Source organism: Callionymus lyra, chromosome 8 (genome assembly GCF_982586985.1).
Source record: "Callionymus lyra chromosome 8, fCalLyr1.hap1.1, whole genome shotgun sequence".
NCBI lineage: Eukaryota > Metazoa > Chordata > Actinopteri > Syngnathiformes > Callionymidae > Callionymus > Callionymus lyra.
In genome coordinates this window covers 14954280-14977607 of record NC_141825.1, presented here as the reverse complement: position 1 = coordinate 14977607, position 23328 = coordinate 14954280, and the positions used below count along the sequence as shown (strand labels likewise).

Genomic DNA, 23328 nt, shown 5'->3' with positions numbered 1-23328 from the left:
ACTTTTCATATCATCATTTTTGTATCGTTTCTTACCTCCATTTTTTTTCGAGTTGACGCTTTCCTCTTTGATCTGACCGTGACTCAGAATAGAGCCACATAGAAGACAAGATATACATTTATTTTGGAGAATCAAAGATCTTATTTCATACCACTTCATAAAAACAACATACAATAAAACCAATAAAACAACCTCCACAATATAGCAAACATTATTTGACAGAGTTTTACATTTTTAAAGTGTGGGTTAAATATTCTTATATTGTTATATTATATTGTTATATTATATTGTCAATTAAGTATTTTTTTAAACAATGTCAGATGACCACTAACAACATGTTTACACTGTAGTTCCATTAAATCTGGTTTATGTATGCTGTTTTCCATTTTTATTTATTTATTAATGTTGTATTTATTTATTTTTTTCAATCATATTAAGTGTTCTGTGTCATGCCAGGCCATGCAAGTGGATGACAAAAACCTTAAAAACCTTCCCTTAATCCAGGTTTAAATCCAGAAAACCACTTCAAATATGATTGACTTTTATATAATAATAAGATCACACACCTATAACATTTTATTTCCAATTCAAACGAAAATATCTCGAAAATATCAAATTTCTTTCTTTTTGCTTCAATATTGACATATATTAAATATTTAAAATCATGGTCTAAGACTTTGCGGCGCTGATACTCATCTTTATAATTTGATTGAATAAAGGGGAACAAGTTGACAGAATATATATATTTTTAACTTTTCAATTTTCCAGAAAACAGTCCAGATCCATGAGAAGTGGGAGAGAGAGAGAGGGAGGGTGGGAGGGTGATAGAGGTAGAGAGAGAGAGAGAGAGGGAGAGAGAAAGAGAGAGAGAGAGAGAGAAAGAGAGAGAGAGAGAGCGCTCAGAGGAAGTACTTAGAGACAGAAGGCATCCTCGGCTCAGTGTTGAAGGCAACATCTCCCGGCAACACTCCATCTGCGCACCCTTTTACGCTCTTGAATCTGTCTGTCTGTGACGCCGCGATGTGGATTTACACGCTCATTTTGGGAATCTTCTTCTTCTTCGTGTCATGTTCTGGTGAGTTTGCACCAAACTCCTTTACACAATGTCTGCAATGACTGACGTGCTTCTCTTGTTTGTCATGAAGTGCAACTATTTTGAAAAGACATTAACACGTTTTTTTTGTCTGTTTCAATTAAACATACTTGTATATTCACTCGCTGCAAATTGACATTCATTTTACTCAAATGTTACACTTTATTTCTCATGTCACTTAAAGCTTTAAAGCCACATCTTTGCTAAGGGTGCTTAAACAAGTCATAGATGAATTCCTTCTTCTATATTTAATTTTTTTTTTTTCTCTCAACTGAAAATCTGCAAGTTTACCTGTTGCTTAGATTGTCTCACATCAATAACGTGAACTGTGTCAGGGGGCAAGAGGAATGCCCTGCAGGACTACCAGATGACCGATGCAGTTCGACTGGTCCTCACGTCTCCAGACTCTTCCCTCTCAACCAAAAGCAGAAAGATTAGTTTGTCAAGGTGTGCAAAGTCTTGCAGCCGCAACAAAAGGCTTCAATTTCTATGCAGGTATGTGATTGGATTGAGTTTTTTTGTGTTAACAAAACCTGTTGTCAGTCACTTCTTGCATTTCTTGTCGAGCAGGCGAGCTCTCCACTAATGTGTTTATTTGTTCCACTTCTTCCTCATTTTCCCTGGCAGAGCGTTCCTCTATGATAATGAACACAGGAAATGCCAGTGGCTTTCTTATGACAAGAATTCGCCAAATGTGGAGAGCCAAAGGGATTTGAACTTCCAACTCTATCAAAAGAAAGGTGCTTGATCTCCATCTTTTTTTCTTCCTATCACCTCCTATGAAGCTTTTGAATTTATAAAATTGGGGAAACCTCAGGGGGGAAAAGCGAGGAAGGGCAAGGACAGATGTTTATGGTGTCGCAGCTAATCTTCCCTCAGTTGTGTTATCACAAACAGTCCTTTCTCGCACGATCCCTCCTCCTCGACCACAAGTGTGTCGTCGTTCTGGCTGGATCTGGGAAGTTGACCAGAACGTGATGAAAACAAGATTCCGCTTGTGTTGTTCTTGTTAATCTCGGCATCACGACGAGACGTCTGCTGTTTTTCTCATCAGACGCCGACAATCTGTTGGCTAATCGCTCCTCTAATTCCCAATTGTCTCCGCTCCAGACTTCGTCAGGGAGTGCATCGTCGGCACCGGACAGGGCTACAGAGGTCGGAGGTCGGTGACGGTGAGCGGGATCATGTGTCAGGCCTGGGCCAACCCCATTCCTCATGAACACAAGTAAGACTTCACAACAAACTCGAGTCAAAACTCACGTCGCTTCAAAGTATTTAGGTTGACAAGTGAGAGCCAAAATTATGTGCTTTCACCGGAGATGTAAGTTTGAGTGATAAATAACGATAAGTGGGAGACAATAACCTTTTCAGGAGTAGAGTAAAGGTTCACCTACTCCACTTAAAATACTTAAATTGTTGCGTCGTCATCATTAAGCCTGATTATCACTAGCATCCTTGAAAGGTAACAATCATACCGAGTACCAAAGACCAAGGGAGGTGAAGAAGAGATTGCAGGCAGGGCGGAACAAGTGGAGATGTCAGGGATCAGCTGTGATTTTTGAAGAGAGGCAACAGAAGGAAAAGGGATACTTTATAACAGTGGTAACTATCCACCGTTATTTGGCCCTATTCTTGTACATAGAGATGGAAAAAAACATAATTTCTATTGTTTCTGTTGTATTTTTTTTTACCGAAAATAAAGATGTATTTCTGTGATATATGTCTATTTTGCTCAAAAACAAGCCTACAAATTAGAGAAAATAAGCCAAAAAACAAACCCTAGATAGGCCCACTTCTGCAGTGATGATGACATCATAGTGAGATGCATTTGTCATCCTTTTTGTCTGTATGTGGTGCAAGAACATCAGGGAAACCATTGCTTTATAGGTTGGTAGGGAACGGTTCAGGGCAGTGGTGCACAATAGGTTATCATTCAAGGGCTCCCGAAGGTAGCTCAGGTATGAAGAAAGATGTAAAAAGAAACTTGTCTAAGAAGTCTTATGTTACTCATAATTTGTTTTATTCCACCGTAGGCTTGTGTGAACTCAAGAACGAAGTTCATTGAGTTGAGCTTGATTTGGTCTGAACACCAATGACAAAATGATAGAACCATCCAAGTGGCTCAAGGTTTAGTAGAAGTGATTTTTACCAACGACGAAAGGAGGATAGGTCGCTAGCATTTGATGAAGTGACATCATACCAAAGTTATTCAGTAGTTCAATACATCAAGTACCTATATCTTTAACCAACAACATTTTTTAAACTTCTGCTTTGTTGTGATTTGATAAAAAAGAAGCTGTGACATCTTGAAAGTTGTTTCTTAATATTCAGTATTTGAAAAAAAAGAAGGTATATTTCAATTCAATGTTTAAATAGTAGAGTTTAGAACATTCACGGAAGGCTGAATGAAATCTTCAAGGGCTGTAAATGGTCCTTGGGTCGGATCCTCGTTTGTAAAATATATATATATATATATATATATATATATATATATATATCCTCAAACATAAAACATTAAATGACCTTTACACAGATTTGGACAACCATCTTCCCCAATTGACGGTTCTAATGATCTAAAGATCTGAAGAAGAAGAGTATGGCAGAGAACAAAAGCTTTAAATAGATATATTTGTAACCAAGTTAGGGAAACCAGACAGTTTAAAGTTAGGCAGACATGTGGAGATAAAATTAAGTGGGAACAACAGTAGAAATGGAGGAACCGTGCAAAAGAAAAAGAGGTAGACGATCATGTACCTTTTAAATAAAGACAGGAAGAGTAAAGGTGTGGATAGAAAGTAGAAAAACATACATTTCCCAGCACGGAGTATTGTAGATGTTGATTTATCTTTGCTGAGGTAAATGACCAACAATGTGGAAATAATGGCTGTGAAGAAAATCACGTCCCTGATGGGAAACAACTGAAAAAGTCTCACTGTTAACACATTCCATATCCGTCACCGCCTGACCACAGTTTAGGCCGATGATCAAACCGTCAGCGGCGTCAGCGCCACGTGTCGGTCATATGTAGGCCATTTGTCAACATGTTTACTTGAAGTCAACGGGACAAACAAAGCTTCTGTAACTGGTAATCAGTGCTTGTAATGGACTCATGACAGACTTGTGATTAGTCATCCACATCTGTCAGTGTTTGCCAATAATTCATTTGTGTATTTGTCATCGATTTAAGAGTTTGTTTTGCGATGCGAAGCAGATGTTGTTTGAGTAACGCAGTCGCTGCTTCTGACAGATTCATGCACAAGAGATACCGGAGGAAGGACCTGAGGGAGAATTACTGCCGCAACCCGGACAACTCCACCGCCGGACCCTGGTGTTTCACCAACGATCCGAGTCTGAGACACCAGGACTGTGGCATTCCACAGTGTTCACAAGGTGGGCACCACACACAGACACACAGACACACAACATGAGTCACAGGTAGAGGCACGTGTGCGATTTTGGCAAATTGCCTCCTCAATTTTTGGCTTGAATGTCTGAAATGAGGCGCAGCAGATAAGGCAATCACGGCGTCTAGAATGGAACCTTTAAGCTGCTTTAAATGTGTGGTTGCACAGGTTTTTCTCATTTGCTGGGACCAGCTGTAGTCGTTTCCAGGTGTGCGCTCCACTTCATCCTGTCTCTCCTCATTCCAACTTGAATGGAGCCGTGCACGCTTATGTGAATTCAAGATGATCCATCTTAACTTTGTGCGTCGATTACGGGGTGAACAAAGTCAATCACGGAAACATGGAAGAAAGCTGTTTCTGTTCCATGTAACCAGAATCAGACCACGTCTTGCCAAGAGGTCAACACTAGTGAAGGTGAAGAAAACAAGTATCTTAAGGGCAGGAGAAAAAACATCTGAAGGTGAGAGAGTCATTCCACAGAAGGCAGATCAGGTCGATCATTATCTCTGCAAGCTGTAGCAGCGGAATACCAGACAGTGATTGAGTGGCCTTTCGGTCGATTTATGGTTCAACCATTTGACCTTAATCTGGAGAAAGGGACGAGAAAATGGAAACCGACACTAGATGACAATCTGGGAAATCCTTGTTGATATATTGGTAAACTTTTTATTTTGTGCTCAACAAGGATTTCCAGCAGTGTTGCGGATGGACAGTACAATATAATCTGCATGATAGAAGTATTGGAAGTAGTACAATCAAGTAGTACAATCATTTTGTGAAACGTTGAGTAAAACTGCAAATACAAATATATAGTTTTTGTTTTATTTTGTTTATACGCCTTCCATTATATTATTTAAGAAATGTTTAGGACTTTTTTGTTTGGAAAGTGTTTATGATAAACAGGTCTATTTTGATTGCCCTACTCTCAAAATAAAAGTGTACACAAGCTCCTTCATTGTAGAAGTATTTCTGGAGTTTTGGAAGGTTTCCAGATGATAGGCGACCCAGTATTACTGCATAACAGGAAAGCCGCTCAATGCGAACGGGTTGGGTTCATGACCACCACTGCTAACCCTGTTAAACACTGTTTTGTGTTAACTTCTAGGTCAAGTCAATGTAATTGGACCTTCTCCTGGTATACACTGATTCTGTTCCATCTATTTCAACTCTGCTTAATTTTTTTTTCTTATTTCGGTTTTACTAAAAAAACAAACATTTCTATTAAATTCTCGATGTCGCCGGTGTTTCTGGTGACCTCGGAATCCCTCTCAGCTCTCGTCGTCGTTCCCCTGAAAAGGCTCAAGTCTCACCCTCGGCACACATGTGGGACACTATTGAAGTGCAACTGAGACAATCCCCATTCGTTCAGACCCTTAAATTACGCTAGTGCACAAAATTACTGGAAGGCTTTGTGCGGAAATTAATGGAAAACACACAAACACGCCGCATCACGAACATCGCGTGCTTAAGTTCACAGGCTTTTTATTGGTGTGAAATGCGCTCAGTCATGATGGCGGTGGACTCGTAAACATCTGCGTTGAGTTGCTTTTGTTTACAGTGGACTATGAGTTCAAGTCACCAGGCAAGATGTTACTGCATCAAAGAACCCTTGATCTTGGTTGCGACACTTGCCGCATGCTTACATAAACTCACCACGATAAAAACACCACAATGAGTGTGAAGATGTAATGGAAGTTGTATAATCTGAAAGTCAGCTTCAGCAGGCGTATCTGGCGATACGATACATATCACGATACTGGGGCAAGGATACTATATATTTGAGTACTTCACTTCAACCAATGTACAGACCGCATGACTCACGACAAAGTTGAAATTGATTTAATTTTTTCTAAAATCCAAAATATGCAATGTTATATAAACAAAACTGGGTTTTTAAAGTTGCTGGAGTTGACTGTATCCTCTCATTCTCAGTCATCGCTAGGATATCGTTAGATTTCATTGTTCTTTTAGCTGCTGAGGACGTAATGACTGCTTCATCTTTTGGCAGGAAGTTTAATAGCAACACAAAAATTAACAAATATGATATTTGCAGGTTAAATGTAGATCAAAATATTTAAATTATTATATTTCACCATGTAATAATCACCATATCTATACGCTTTTTTTAATATATATCATCATCATCGTCCATCAGACGAGAATGGAATTCTTCATTTATCCAATAAAACTTGAGTGACAGATCCACCAGGAGAATTGTAGAAACCGATGTGGGGAGATCACCTGTATAATTAATATATTAATTCTCAAGTTCTGACGTGTATAGCTTATGTTATTGAGGTATGTAGATGGATATGATAGATACATTATTTTAAGCACGCTGCTTATGCCTGAGAGAAAAAGAAGGTTGTTTAATGGTTGATTTTTCTATTTTTTTTCGACAGAAGCTTCTTTTATTCTATGATAAATATTGACACAGCCATGATTTATTACATTTATTTCCTAGAATTGCTGTGAATTTCTACTTAAAAAAAAATCATCATTCATGTCTGTAAATGACAACACTTAAAGGTGCCAATGCCTGATTAGATCTGATTTATTTTCAGTTTTTTTTTGTTGTAAGAAATGTACAAGCTCAAAAATGACACGCAAGATTTGTACTATGCCTGATCCCACTTTCTTTGCTAGAATTTATCTTATAAAATTGCTATTGAAAAAAGTGTCGTTCAGGACCTGGTATCGAAATGAAGGTTTTGCTATCAGAAGTGGTGTTGAAAATGTCCGATCGATACCAAGCCATATCGTGGTCAGTTTAACCTTAATTAAATTAAGGTTAAACTGACCATTGTATGTCAGGAGGTGCCCCCTGACATACAATTAAAAAATATATATATATACATTTTTTTAACTATTTTATAAGTGAAGACATATTAACTTGCTAGTTTAGCGAAGTGCTAAACTTAGCATCTTTTTATAGATGGAAATCTAAATTATTTGTATTTTAAATTAAATTAAAAATATATAATTTATTATTTTAAATTTAGGACATTTTTACAGACAAAACATTAACTGTTTAAATTGATTTCTTGAATGAAATGCATCTCACACCTCACTCTGTGGTTAAGATCAATTAATCTGCTTAATGAAAAATGAGGTGGGAAAATATTTTACATACATACAGTATATACTTATATAGTTATCATTGTAATACTGTGTTGTCTCTTACATAATTAGAATGTCGTAAAAAAGGCTGGTCTTGAAGATATAGGAGGTCATGTTGTTGTCAGGTAGGAACTAAGATGTCGTCTCTGTGTGTCGTCAGTGGAGTGTATGGACTGTAACGGTGAAGACTACAGAGGTCCGATGGACCACACCGAGAGCGGGAGAGAGTGCCAGCGATGGGACCTGAGCGAACCTCACAAACACCTGTACCACAGCAACAGGTAAACTACCAAATATACTTGATCTTTTTAATTTAAAGAACAAGTGATTAGAGTTTGGGATCCGGGACAACAGATCCTGATGGACCAGCCCACTTCAAAGCTCTTCTCTCTCACGCGAGTGCTGTCGATTTTTTGGCCGCTAGTCTCTGCGCCAAGAGTGTTCCAGTGGCAGGTGGTCTGGATTTGTTGAGACTCGTTAACACATTCTTAATCATCCCCTTGTTTGTGTTGAAGGAGGTCCCGGAACACTCATAGCGCTAATGTTACAAGTCCTGCAGGCTGGAGGGCCCTGAGGGGACCCGGGAGTTACAATGACTCAGTAAAGAACACCTGTATTGATGCGACCCATTATCTTTTCCCTGTCCCGCGAGTGAAGAGTAGATCCACAGATGGAGCTCACATGGCTTTAATGCAACAACAGCGACTTCTTTGGATGAAGATAAATATGAGGATCCTTCAGTGAAGCTTCTGTTATATGGATAATTAATAGACAAAATAGAAAAAGATTTAAAAAAGAAGAGCAATTCTTCTTTCTGCTACTTTTGAATCACTAAAATCTCATCTGATTTGAACAGATTACAGCGGAAAGTTGTTTTATTGCATTTGAAAATTGTTTTAATAACAGTTCCACAGGTTTTATTACAGTTGTAAATAGTTTTAATTAAAATAGTATGTTGCTTTATAACGATAAAAATGTGTTATTACGGTTATACATTTTTTTCAATTCAAATTGGAAATTGTATACTGTTTAACAAAATGTTTTATTACAGTTGTAATAGTTGAAAAATCTCTGATAATTCAATTATGATTAATGCAATGTTTTTTGATTCAAAATGAACGGATTTATAAAACTACATACTGTGAATTATACTGCGAACTGATGTAAAGGACAAGGTGAGATTGAAAATAAAGGACTTCTAGTATGATTATGTTTTGGACACATTTATATTATGAGCCTGTTTAGGATTTATTTTATTTTATTAACTTAAAGCTCGCCCTCATCATTGTCAGCTAGTAACCACTTTAAAGTGTATACCTCTGCCAAGGAGAAAATTTCACAATTAAAAAAAAAAGTATATCAATATGTCAAATCTTTTTGGGCATCTTTTCAGTGAGGCAACCAGCTTTTCCCAGTTAACCAGGGGATCATGCAACATGAAAGGGATTGAACACAGCTACAAAAGACACCTAAGTATGTTTTCCTCACTCACTTGTGCAGATATCCTGACAAGGGTCTGGATGACAACTACTGCAGGAACCCGGATGGACGGCACCGACCGTGGTGTTTCACCACAGATCCAAACACGCCCTGGGAGTACTGCGACATCAAAGCGTGCGGTGAGTACCTCCTGGATTTATTATTGTTTTTGCCGGGCTGGGGAATTCTAAATGTCTTGCCGGTGCGTCCAGATCCATGAAGCTGAACTTATCTTCAGCAGAATCTGTGTCATTCTTTTCGATTCTGACTCCTTCTCTGTTATGTCTCCTCAAATGTTTATCCCCCACCGCCCCCTGTGCCACTGGCCCACTGTTTATTGTCCTGTGCCAGTTGCTACATGTGGTCGAAGAACTGCTTCATATCACTCTCTTGTTACATATGGTCGGAACACACACCTCAAACTCACCGAGTGTCTGAAGCATCGTGTTACACGCCAGCAGATGCTGTTTAATCGACGTGATGAGTCAGGGTGAGACACAAGGATTCGTAAGAACATGAACTCGAGGGAGTCTGAATGTTGTTATTGGCTTCTCTTGGTTCTGTTTGCCTGTTAAAAGCATCAGGATTCTTGGCAGCGTGTTTACTAGGTGGCACTCCTCCACGAGGAGCGAGTGATTCATAGTTGCCGCTTTCCTCTTCTCCTTCTGAAACCCTCCACACTCACCCTCTCACTGTAATGAAATGGGAGGTTTTTTTTAGCTAATTTATGACTGATTTAGGCTTGAAAAACAAGAGCAATGAGGAGAAAGTAAAAACCCCAAGGGTAATTAGCCGACTCAGCTCTTTGTGTGCTGCCATTTTGAGGTACTTAACAAAAGGAAACAAAAAGGAATTTGCAACTATAACACTACGCTCATCTGAATGCTAAAAAACATATGCTTAGAATACCATATTAATATATAAAATCATATGTTTTTCCACCTGATACAGATGTCTAAAGACTGCACGACAAAATAGCTTGAAAACACCACGTAGACTTCTGACCTCCCAGTTAAGGTTTTAGGAGGGAGGTCAACTGGATCAGGTCAAAGGAAATAAGACACAAGGGGGGGCAGAAGACCCTTATAAAAGTGACCTGTTCAGGGAATTACAACCATATGTATTATATACGAAGTAAGATAATCCTAGTTGTGGCTAAATTCATCGTTTTCGGGGGGGGCGCAAAAAGTTGAAGAGGAGGTCCAATGTCAATGACAACAAAAGGTATTTCAGCGAGTAACACATATAAGAAAAAGTAAGGAGCTGTTTATTTCCACTTCCCGTTGCCTGTATGTATGTAAACCTTGAGAAGTGACCATGTAAAAGTATTTTTTCCATTTCATTTTCTCTCATATTCAATTTATTTTTCTTCAAATGCCTTATTTGTGATGGTTTGAAATATCTTAATAAGGTATTAAAGGTTGTTTGCCACTTTTTAGAACCTGATCCTAAGAATATTTCATTAAAGTGAATATATAAAAGAATAATATTGCTATAAATAATAGTGCATATCCCACTACCTGTTGTTTGATGCACATCAGAGGTGTTACACTCAATCACACAACTGGACAAAATCCTTGGAAGTCGCCGGCCAAACTCAATGTTTTTTTTACCAAATGGTCCTTAGTCCGATTTCAATATTACTATTTATTCTTAGAGGCTCATAAATATCTCTGTATTTGTCCCAATCCATTAAACACTTACTCAGCTAATTCCTTTCCTTCAACATTAGTTAAATTGTTATTGGAAGTTTGTGTATAATTGTTAATACTTGTAATCTATGTCCCTTATCTTAACATAAACACTGATATCCTTATACATCACAGTAAAATTGATACATGTGCATAAACAACTATTTTAAAGCTTAATTTAGCCTTGCAATAAACACATGTATTTATAATAATACCTGTAGTTTGACCTCCTTATTTGACAATGTTGTTAGCAGGTATGCAAGATTTATCTTAGCGGCTGCACCTGTGTGGTTGTTAAGATAATCTTGAGCTGCCATCAATGTAACGAGGTGAGATTAAAGTATTTCGGGTCTTCTCGTTTGATTTATCCACAAGGGTTTTATGGTTAAAGTGCTCCAGAGCGTCTGTAATCCGCACAAGCTGGTCGTCGCACATGTTATTAAAGACCCTGGTTTGACCTTTCTAAAGGGGTTTGACCTTTCTACAACCCTTGTAGTCGTAAAGCGAAAAGGGGATTTTAAGTGACGACAAGTATTTGACTTACGTGTAATTATCAGGTAGGAAATAACAGTAGCATAGAGAAAACTACTTTTTGGAATTCTGGTGTCTTGAAAAGCTTCAAAGAGAGTCTTGTTGCATCCTGGTGACCCTTCTTGACATCTGATAACAACCTGCCATTTAAAGGGGGTTCGCCTTCTCCTATAAAACAACGTAAACAAAAAGCTAGTCTTGATACGACACAGATGTTTACCTTCAGCGCAGAACCGAGGTAACTTGTTTAACATCTGCTCCCCCCAAAAAAACCCTCCAGTATAACTGTTTCAGGGAAATTTTGCTAGGGTGTTAATTTATTCCTGCAATTACTCTGCAACGTGAACCCACTCAACTGTTCAAATGTTGGTTGTATAAATGAGGTCAAAGACTGAGGTGGAGAGGAAGTCGATTTTTGACTCAGATAGCCAACTTAAACAAAATGTACTCGAACTTAATTGTCGTCGCTAATTATCCTGTTTTGGGGAATTTATTTTGATTTATGACGACCACGTCTGCTTCACAGAGTCGCCTCGCAAAAAAACGTTGGTGGAAACAACGGAGTGCTACCAGGGTAGAGGGGAAGGCTACAGGGGGACGATAGATGTGACCCCGGCCGGGCTAACGTGCCAACGCTGGGACTCACAGTATCCCCACAACCACACCTTCACGCCTGAGGCCTACCCCTGCAAGTGAGTCACACACTCCTGGTTAGTTTACACATGGACACTGTGGATAAACATTGTTGACACTCGACAGAGACCTGAGAGACAATTACTGTCGAAATCCAGATGGACAGGAATTCCCATGGTGCTTCACGACGGACCCGAGAATCCGTACCATGTTGTGTACCAACATCCCTCAGTGTGGCTCCCAGAACAAGCCCGTCTCCGGTGAGCTTTCCAACCATACACTTGGAATATACCTTTCGAAAACATATTGATTCTGTCTTAACCGTTGTGTTATACGATTTTTATTAACTTGATATTTAATTTGCAGTTTATCTCTAGGGATATACAAATAATGTGTAGCCAAAGAAGGCGGCCATCTTCGCTTTAACCCTTGTATTATATGTGGGTCAAGGTGACCCGTCGGCCCAAAAACAAATGTGTTTGAGGTATTCCAGCGACGAACCAAGAATTGAAACTAACGATAGGTTAATAAATGTTTTTGTTATTTCGTGATACCTCAAGCATGCATTTACACGTTTCAAGGAATTCTTGTCAAAAATGATTAAATCAATGCTGACATTTTTTAAAGTAACTTTTTCAGAAGCATTTTTTCGCCAACATCGTGAGTGCTAAATGTACCTGCCAGTTACAATTAACATCATTTAAGGGCTGGTCTTGACTGTTAGACGCTGTAAGAGTTATGAAAGAAAGTGGATGAATGCTTTCGAATATTTTGTGATTTTCTTTTTTTTTTTTCACTCAGCTGTTACAACGTTTCTCATGAGAAAGAATTTATTCAGGAATTTGTTTTGTAGTTTGGTAGTTTAGCTTTGTGGAATCTCACAAGACACTGAAGTCTGCTTGAGGCTGTGGTACTTGATCTTGCAAATGATCCCTTGGCCTGACTTTCAGCAGGCCGGACTTTTTTTGGTGAGATTTTAGCTAGAACAGACCAAAAAAAAAAGGATTTTTCCCTGTTTAGAGAATTCGTAATTTACTTTCTGTTGTTGGACTGTCCCACTCAATATCTATCAATAATGAATTTTTATGAACTTATTCAACTCAAGGTTTAACTGTCCTTTTATTATTTTGTGTTAATGTTCATTCGTCTTCAATACAGATTGTTACCAAGGCTTTGGGGAGAACTATCTGGGGGAGCAATCCAAAACCAGGTTCAACCTTCCATGTGCTCCCTGGAGAGGACACAGCAACAGGTGAGTTCGTAATTTAAGTATAATCTTAACATGCCTTAGTCACACTATAAACTAAAACAATCCATGGTCGACCAAATGGGTATAAATCAGCTTAAGTTGCACCATTTATATTAAGTGGCAGCTACTGTACTGCTAACTGTTACAAAATATAGAATAACATCATAAAGAAAACAGCTACTGCTCCATCTATCTGTTCACAATTCTGAGATACTCAAGGCTAACTTTTGCTTTTAATGCAAAGTAATGTTTCCTCTTGACTTTTTAACTTTTCTCACTAATCTTCTAATAATCTGAATACCTTTAAAGTGCAATAAAATAATGTATTTTAGTGTTTGGTTTTAACTATTTAGCAGGCTATATGGAAAATGTTGAACGTTTTACTTCCTACTAAAGATTTTTCCAAAATTAGATTAGATTAGATTAATTAATGTATTCCTTTGGAGATCTCCTTCAGGAAATTAGGTTTCCAGTAAAAAGCAGACAATGGAAGGTACAGCATGTTTCATAAAATAAAGAACAAATATCAAATTAAATGAACAAAGTGCAACTATAAAGAGCAAAGATTAAAGGGAAATTACACAACAACGACACAGTTAGTAGCGTGTCTATTAGAAATCATTAAATAACGAGTCACGTTACTACCCTTTTGCATTTTAATATTAAGGGGAGCTGGAGACTCTCCCAGCTGCTCGGGGTGAGAGGCAGGGGACACTGAGGAGAGGTCGCTACCTTATTATAGACCACATTTGTGTGATGTTTTGATGCATTCTATGCCTCTTTTTTTTTCCTTCCAAAAAGCAGTTTTTCACAACAGAAAACAATGAATAATCAAAACTGGTGAAAAATATGTTTGTGCTGTTGTGTAAACAAAGTGATTAAAAACAGTGGAGAGTAGACATCAGCTTTCTATTCTGTCTGCCACTTTCCAACCCAGCAAACAACATAAAACCTGCCAAATAAATACAGGTTTCTTCAAACAATGTTGTATAAAAAAATCAACCAAACAATGTTTTGAACATGTAGTTATATAAAAACGACTTCTATTTGCTACAGACTCTCCCAGCTAACCAGGGTGAGTTGTATCGTGTATCAAGAAGAAACAAAAATGTCTAAAAAAAAGGACATGCGTTATCTTCAAATTCATATTTTCCAGAATTTGGTTTTGAACTCGAGGCTGTTTTAAAGAATTTAACAATTTCAGTGACCCATGTCTTAACATCTGTATCTTTAGTTGGATGCAATATTTTTCAATACTTGCTTTACACGAAGAACAGCTTTGCCATGGAACAGCAAGATCTTATCTCTTTGTGTTAAATGACAGATATTTACCGATTGCGACCCCAACGGCAACCCGTCAATCATAGCTTTCTGATGTTTTTCTGATATTTCCCACGGCTGTTGTTGATTGAAGGGGCGATCTCTTTGTGGTTTTTGACAACTGATTCATTTCTACTTCTTCATGTTTCTGACTCTTCAGGAGCCACTGTGACTGTTTTAAGGGGCCCTCAAGCTAAAAGAAAAAAGAAAAAAAAAGTAAAGAAAAGGGGAAAAAATATCGACAGACCAAAAACCAAAACAAAATATTAAATAATTGTACTGGTATATTAAACAAATAATAAACCATTCATTTATTAATTATTTAGAGGGTCAAAAAAAAGAAGAAAGAATAAATACTAAGGAAATTATATTGGTAATAGAATCCTAAATAATAATCTGCCTTATCAGTGGAGAAAGTTACTCTGAAATAAATGCATTTTAAATTAGGAAAGCTGCACCTTATCTTGTCCCCAGGGAGTGTAGACCGGTTTGGATCCTTGATCATGTCTGGAGACGTCTATTCCATCTATCTGCTGCACATTTACTCAGCAAAGAGCGTTAAGCATTTAGCAACAACTTAAACTTTTAGTAAAGTTTAATGGTGATACAGAAATGTTGGCAGGACGAGGAATGCAGAGACGAGGTATGCCTCATTATTATTGAACAGTGTGATGAAAAAGGGAAAGCTCCAAATGCCCTTCCATGAAATATATAGACTCGCGTGACACAACCCTTCCCATGAGACAGTGGGTGAAAGAACCCGCAACAACATCCCATTTAAATTGTTGCAACATGCATTGAAAACAATGCAGAAAACTCATTTATTTGGATTCTCACGCAGTTTGGTAACTCTACTAACTTATCTTTCTCTTTAGAAAACATTTTCTTTCATTGAAACAACGTTACAAAGTGTCCGTTATAAAAAGACCTGTTGAAGTCCCATAATTCATTGCAACAGTGGAATGCTTTTGAGGAATAAAGTTTGAATTTCAATAGAAATAGAAGTAAATCAAAGACAGTATCCACAATAAACTGTTTCCTGAAGGAGACCTCCTGAGGGATCGTTAAAGTTCTACCTAACCTAACCTAACAACTAAAAGAAGGCAAAGAAATATCTATTATATATGATATAACTTTCAATAACTAATGCTCCACAGACCGGAACTGAGCCCGGACAGTTTCTGGTTCTGACCTTCCCAACCCCCCTTAATACTTGGAGACTTCACCAAAATGTTATCATTTGTTATCAACAAAACTTCATCAAAATCGGTTAATGTGTTTTTTGAGTAACTTTGCCAAATGGTGTTTATTTTTTCCTATATTTCATCATATAACAACTTAATAAACTCATCTTGTTTCCTTTTTTTTTGCAAAATATTCATACATGTATTTCATCTATATATTTCTTGATCAACTTTCAACCTTTTTGTCATCCCACAGTGCTGAGAAGGGCGTGTTGTCGGAGAACTACTGCAGAAACCCTGACAAAGACAAGCACGGCCCGTGGTGTTACACCAACAACTCTGCCTTACCGTGGGACTACTGCAACATCAAACCATGCGAGTGCACAACTGTACCATCATTTATGGCAGATACAACTCAGTAGATCTGTAATGATATGTAATGCATTAGTAAGCGTACAGTCCACCATCCCTGCACTCTACTCTTTACCTTCCTTGATCTAATTCAATTGCCAATGACTCCGTAAAACAGACCCTTCGATTAAAACATAGTTAATGACTAAAGATTTGCTCACTAGAACAGACACTTCTAGAAGAAAAAAGAAAGAAAGTAAAATAAGTTTAAATAGTAAATATTGGTCTCCTGAGCCAGAATTAAAAAAGGAAGAAAAATATGTCATTATTTAAGTAGTTAGATGAACAGTGACATTTGATAAACCGGAAACTATTTTTAAATATTTTTATGAAATTTTAATGAGTAGTTGAAAATCTATCTAATAACTTATTATACCATTGTATTGGTGTCAGGAACTACCAAGTGGATTAATAAGTAATGTCACTGTTTATTTAAAAGTGTAAACTACATTTTAAGTACTTGTAAATAGATCCATCTTCTGTCAACTGACTAGAATCAACACTCATCAACATGTTGATGGATTAGGTGTGAATTGTGACCCACACTGCCCTCTAGAGGTCAAGCCGAGAAGGTCAAAGGGGAACTTGGTGGAAAGAGTTATTTAACTAGTTTAAAAAAGGTTTTGGGTGAAGGCCAGAAAGATAAGCACCAGGAGCTCTCCACTTGTCATGTCTCGTCTGCTGTGTGAGGGGGTTCGTGGGGGCGAGGGGGGGGTCTCCTCTTATCTTGTATCAGTTATTACTGACAAGACTCTGATCCTTTGTTTGTTTCTGCAGGTGATGCTCCACAGAACCTCGTTCCGCTGGGTGAGTGTCAGCTCGTTCGTCAGTGTTCCGTCGCCTGATTTGTGTTTGACAACACGGCAAACCGCGTCGACTTCTCATATCTTGATGACTCCTCTGCTATTTCCGTCTTTTCTTTTCTTTTTTTTTTGCATAAATAATCCATTCAAAGGAGAAGCCTATAGAGTTGTTCTTCAGCCATATGCTGGTCTAAATAATGAATGTGCTCATTAGTGTAAGTGTTTCATGTACAACCATCGTTAAGCAGCATAAGTGCGTCTTTTGTTAAACCTATGTCGGAGCTTCATACGTTTACATCTGATTTCCATTGTTAACTACGTGGATTGTGCTAATGAAGTGTCTTTTTTTTTCTTCATCCAGGCGAGAGCTTGGGGTGTTTCATCCACAAGAGCCCCAGGATTGTGGGAGGAGGTCCGGTCAACATATCGGACGGCAGCTGGATGGTCAGCATACAGAAAGGGTAAATTAATAGAATTATTGATACCTCTGCCAAGGAGCTAATTTTCTCATGACTATATAAACTGCTGCTATACATGAAAGTACTTTGGAGATTCAAAACTCGCGCCTCCAGTAAAGTCAGCTCTGCTGCATTCCAGAGTGCTTAAAACTCTTATCTTTCAAAAGAATTTGTAAGCACAGTCATTTACACGATGATTTATTTCCTGTTTTCCATACTTTTGAACCAGCAGTAATGCTTAGAAGGGAAAAGAAGTGAGCGACAAATCTTTTAAAATCGAGATGGAATATAATAAACCTTCAATTGGAAGATATCCTACACACTGCTCCATTATTATCTAAATGGGATCTGAACTCATGACCTCATGGGTGTGTCAAGAGGAGGAGATAAAAGAGTTTCACAAAAATGGTGCAGTTTACAACAATAGAATTTACAGCACAATGTCAGTGTCGAAGTTAATACGAAGTGTAAGAATAATGGACCGATTGTCCGCTCAGGAAGTGCTGGACATGGTCAAATCAACAGTGACACTAAGTGGACAAAGTAAAAAGAAACAAGTGAGGGAAGTGCAGAACAGGAAGCGACCTCACAAAATAAAAAAGGCAGGAAACTAAAAATTCTTCCTATAGTCAAATAGTATACTTAGAAAGTGTCATGTTCATGGTGCCACCACTCGCTATTATGAACGATAAAAAAATGGACATTGACCGTCTGGGTGTTTACCTCTGCCAATGAGCTTTTATTCTTATCAGATTACAAAAAATAACACAAAAGTTGAGTATGTATTTTAATGAGATTTAATTCTTTTTTAAATATAAATTATGAAGAGATAAGAGAAAGATGATTCCATTTTGGGGTTGTTTATAGAGTTTAAAAAAGTCTCAGTGACTTGTATGGCTCCTAACTGCTGCTGCTTCATTCAGAACAAGAAAAATAAAATATATATATTTTTTATACAATAAAGAAAACTAATGAATCACTGAAATAAGTCAACTTTCATGTGATTGTGGTGTCAAAATTACCTTGTTTTAATTTGTTCTTTTAGTGATGTGTTCATAAGGCCTCGTAAAATAAATGATGATGTATCATGATACAGTGTCTTCATTTTGAATGGCCACTAGATGGCGGTCTAAGTCTGTAAATGATGCCAGGTTTCATTGAATAAGAAGATCAGAGCCAACGATTCAAAACTCTATGTTTATTTTTCTGTTATTATAACTTATATTCTTCCATATCTTTTGATTTTTTTTTAAGGAAATTTAGATTCAGATTTTCACCAAGTGAATAGGTTTTCAGAACATTTGAAACAGCAAATTTAAGATCTCTCATCCGCTTGTAAACCTTGATAACTAAGCTTCTTGGGGGAGGTATGCCCGTTCGAAACTCATTCCCTAGTTCCTATTTATTAAGATCTTCAGCATGGACTCAGCTAGTTGTCCAGTTGTTTCGTTGTCTGCTCACTTTGATCCATCTTCTCTCAGATCCATGCACTGGTGTGGAGGTTCGCTCATACGCGAGGAGTGGGTTCTCACGGACCGACAGTGCTTCTCGTCATGGTAGCGTTCAACTTGCTCCTTTGTTTCCGATGTTAAACTGTACAAGATAAACTATATTTGCATGTTGCTGCTGTAGCCTTCAAGGCAATAAAATGTTAAATATTCCTGCCCCAGCGTTCCCGACCTCAGCGAGTATCGAGTGTGGCTCGGAGTCTCTGATATGAGAGACGGCGCTTCTGACCGGTCGAAGAGACAGGAAGTCAGTATAGCTCACATAATATGTGGCCCCGAAGGCTCCAGTTTAGCCCTCATAAGGCTGTCCAAGTAAGTATGTATTTATGATTCATGGAAACATATCTGTGCATGTGTGGATGTTGTCTGAGCCTCATGTGTTCCTTGAATATATCCAGGCCTGCACTTCCCGCTGACAACGTCCATACGATACAGCTGCCGGTGGCCGGATGCTCCATAGCAGATGGAATGATGTGTAAAATGTACGGCTGGGGGGAGACCAAAGGTACTGTCCTCGTAAATCATGTCCTCATACACTTGACTGTGATAACTGACTCACTTTTACTTCTGCGGTAGAGCAGCTTCTGGGGTAGTTGCTAATATGACGTGAGCTACAAGCTCCTAAAATGCATACCTTTAATCCTGCAGGCTAATGCTCAACAAAAAAATAAATATATAAAGTATATACATATCTTTATAAATATAGATATATATACCTAAAAAAGTATATACATCTGGTTATCTAACTGGGCTCTTTTGGTAGGTACGTTTTCTTGATTTATAGAACCTTAAGTAAAAGACATTTTTCCCGCTAAAATGTCAATAATTCCAACATAAAAAGGATGTTCAGAAAAGCATTGTGTCTGACTGAAGTGGTTTATTATAAAAACGTTTTGATTTAGGAATATCACAAATATACCTTCATATGCATGAATTTGTTGAACCGAAGGTTTATTATATTTAAATGTCCTTTTTTTCATTTTTTAAATTACATAAAGATGTGACAATGTGAAACACATACGTAAAAATGTACACATGTGTTCATATATGTATTTAAAAAATGTTTTAAAATGTGAAACACGATGTTAAAAAACATCATGTAGAATTGGGTCTTCATGAATATGTGTAAAAACATATATTTTAGGAGCACATACACAGATATAAATGGTCTGTAACTATGTTTTAAAACATACAAATGATATAATAAATAATAATAGAAAGGGATTTATTTTATTGTTGTTGTTGCTTGTCGAATGACAAAAGTTTGTCGCAAAAGATGTGAAAAACCAAAAGAGCTACTTGTAATAATAAAACAGTTTTGCGCAATGGAAACTTAAAATGGTCAGTGAAAATTCTTAAAAAGCCACATTTGATATTGTAATAATGGACATTAACATTATTGATGATTTTTAACATTGCAATTCAATATATAGTCAGGGTCATGTTTGATTTCCTAAACCATTTTTGTTATAATATAGTTTAACTTCTAGTTAAAAATTGCAAAATTCCCTTTACTTATTTTGATCTGGAATTTGTCTTTTCTAAATCCTCTGCTCATATGAAAGCTTCCTGTGTCTAAAAAGCTGCTTCTGTGCTGCAGGCACTGGCTATGAGGACGTCCTGAAGGCGGTGGATCTACCGATCGTCAGCAACAACAGATGTATTGAGATGCACAGAGGAAACCTTCGCATCACCAACCGTAAAATATGTGCTGGAGGTCGCAGGAATGAAGGCGTGTGTGAGGTATATTCATGATTTGATTTCACACAAATATTGACACTGAATAAGCCACCCAAGGTCGAACCTTGAAATATCTATACTCATATCTTATCCATCCAGTCATCCAGTATATGTTGAGTAGTTATAGTTTGATAAAGCTTCATGAAGTATCCTTATTTCAGATTGCACAGGATGGCGCTTCTGCTCTATAACCAGTAGATTAGCTGTTCTGTTAAAGCCCAAATGTTTCTCAAACTGACGGCGCCCCCTACTGAGTTCTTTAAAATAAGGTTCATAAAGCTTCATCAGCCCATCATTACTGTACCATTGTATATAAAAGTGTATGAACATTTGTATTATTTATTCCACTAATACATAAACCTATAACATCAAGAACATAGTTCATAATTAAATATTACAATACGTTAATATCAATTATACAGATAGATGTATGGATGGATGGATTATGGATAAATAGGAGGATGGATATATGGGTGGATGGATGGATTTATCGATTGATGGATACACGGATGGATGGGTGCATGGACAGATAGATAAATGAATAGGTCGATGGGTGAATGGGTGGATGGATAGATGGATATATTGATGGATGGGTGCATGGAAATAAAGATTAATGGATGGATGGATGGATGGATATATGGGTAGATGGATGGATGGATGGATGGATGGATATATTAATGGATTGATGGATAGATATATGGATGGATGGATGGATATATTAATGGATTGATGGATAGATACGTATATGGATGGATGGATGGATATATTAATGGATTGATGGATAGATGGATAGCTATATGGGTGGATGGATGGTTAAATGGGTGGATGAGTGCATGGATGGATGTATGGATAGATAGATGTTCATGAGGGTGAATAGGAAGATGGATGGATGGATGGATGCATAGAACCTTGATGATGATATATATTATTTTCTTAATAATTTAAATTAATAAATAAATTCAATAATCATACCAACTGTGTGTAAAACTGTGTGAATAAAAAAATCCAATAATAATAATATAATTTATATTAAATCATTTACACTTTCACTCAGAGGATATACTAAATTCAAAGAATAAAAACCACCGTGGAAATATTAGCCTGCGTGTGATCTATTTCCTTTCATTACTTTGTTCAAATAAAGCAGCTTAAAGCAGAAAATGAACCTATTATTGTCTATTCCTCTAATAAAAACCGTGCTTCTTTCTCTCTCTCCACAGAGGGATTACGGCGGCCCTCTCATCTGTCAGGACGGCCACAGTAAGGTCATCGTGGGAATAAGCGTCCACGGCCGAGGCTGCGCTCGGGCCAACCAGCCGGGCATCTTCATCAACGTGCCCTTCTACACACAATGGATCCACAAGGTCTTCAAATATTACCCAAACCCAGAGGTCATTTAGTGACTTATCATCAAAGACTGAATCCGACCAGGAGGCTCTTATCTGGAGGCGCCGGGCGCCGAGGATCCTCCTGTCGAAGCCCGAGGATCAGCAGAAACACTGATTAAATCATAATCTCTTAATGGACGCCAAATCGTGTTTAATTAGAACAGATATTTCGCAGATACTATTTCCAAAACAAGCGATAGTATTAATGAAGGACGGCTTGGAGTTACAGGAGCTCCGACCAAAAAACAGCTTTTGAGTTGGACTTTTCGAAACTACGTTAGCCTGGATCCGATCATGTGTGCACGTGTTGTAATCCTAATTCCTGACGTTACTTGAATGTTGTGAACGCCAAAGCGCAAAGGTGAAGCAGCGCCCTCCCCGGAGTGTGTAAGTGGGCCACTTCTAAAAGCGTCGAGGGCCTTTTCGAAGAGCGGCTCGTTCTGTAAATAGTATATTAATGAGTGTGACACTCTAAATTGAGTTGGGTCTTATAGATCTTTAAAAGAGTGAATGTTGTGCGGAACATATTCAGCTGCAGCATCATCTGCTGTGAGTGTAAGTGTCCTCTTTGTAAAGTTGTGTCGCTTGTTAGCATGTACAGATTTATATATATATATATACATATATAAATATAAATCTACCATCTAACAAAAACAAGAGCAGGAGAATCCAAAAGTGTGTTTCCCCCCCCCTTCAACGCTCACACACACACTTTGGCTGACCTCCACTTCTCATCTCTGTAAGCGTCGCACCGTCCGTCACTCTTAACTTTATCATGAAAAAGATGGTCGATATAACTGCGGCATTGAAAATGGATGCTTCACGCTGATGACTGAGGGGCCCCGGGGAAGGCCTTAACACACATCTTTAACCATTTAAAATGATTGAGATGTCTTTTCATTGGAAATATATTACGTCTGTCTACGAGTGAGTCTTTGAAAAAGAAGATGAAAGCTGCTATACTCAACAGTTGTACAGTGTTTGTCTCTATTGTTTGTTTGTTTTTTGTTTATTAACTCTGCATTTCAAATATCCAATAAAATAATTGTAAACAAAATAGTTGAAGAAATGTTGTTTTTGACGAGCTTAGACACTTAAGAAGAAGAAGGACACGGTTTCCATGGCGACGGTTTCATCATGAGTCGATTAAAGATGAGTGACGTTTCTTCCACTTCTTTTTTCTCTGTTAAAATGTCTTCTATTCCACTCTCGGGACCTCTCTTACTCAGATTTATATATCTATCCATTTATGAATAATTTAAGGGGCGTATGCATGTTACTTGGTCGCCTTAAAGGTTGTGCTTGTGTTCTTCACA

General features: G+C 37.8%; 1 protein-coding gene across 1 annotated transcript; it reads left to right on the top strand.

Moving 5' to 3' along the window:
* The first annotated feature begins 935 nt into the window (after nt 1-935).
* hgfb (hepatocyte growth factor b) lies at nt 936-23058 on the top strand. The gene is made up of 18 exons (XM_087797691.1): nt 936-1075; nt 1429-1588; nt 1721-1833; nt 2204-2318; nt 4341-4483; nt 7778-7898; nt 9118-9236; nt 11845-12010; nt 12078-12211; nt 13110-13203; nt 15961-16079; nt 16893-16922; nt 17280-17379; nt 18858-18932; nt 19047-19196; nt 19283-19389; nt 20485-20627; nt 21845-23058. Exons 1-18 carry the CDS (start codon nt 1021-1023, stop codon nt 22022-22024), a joined length of 2124 nt encoding a protein of 707 aa, XP_087653817.1. The 5' UTR covers nt 936-1020; the 3' UTR covers nt 22025-23058.
* The last annotated feature ends 270 nt before the right edge of the window (nt 23059-23328 follow it).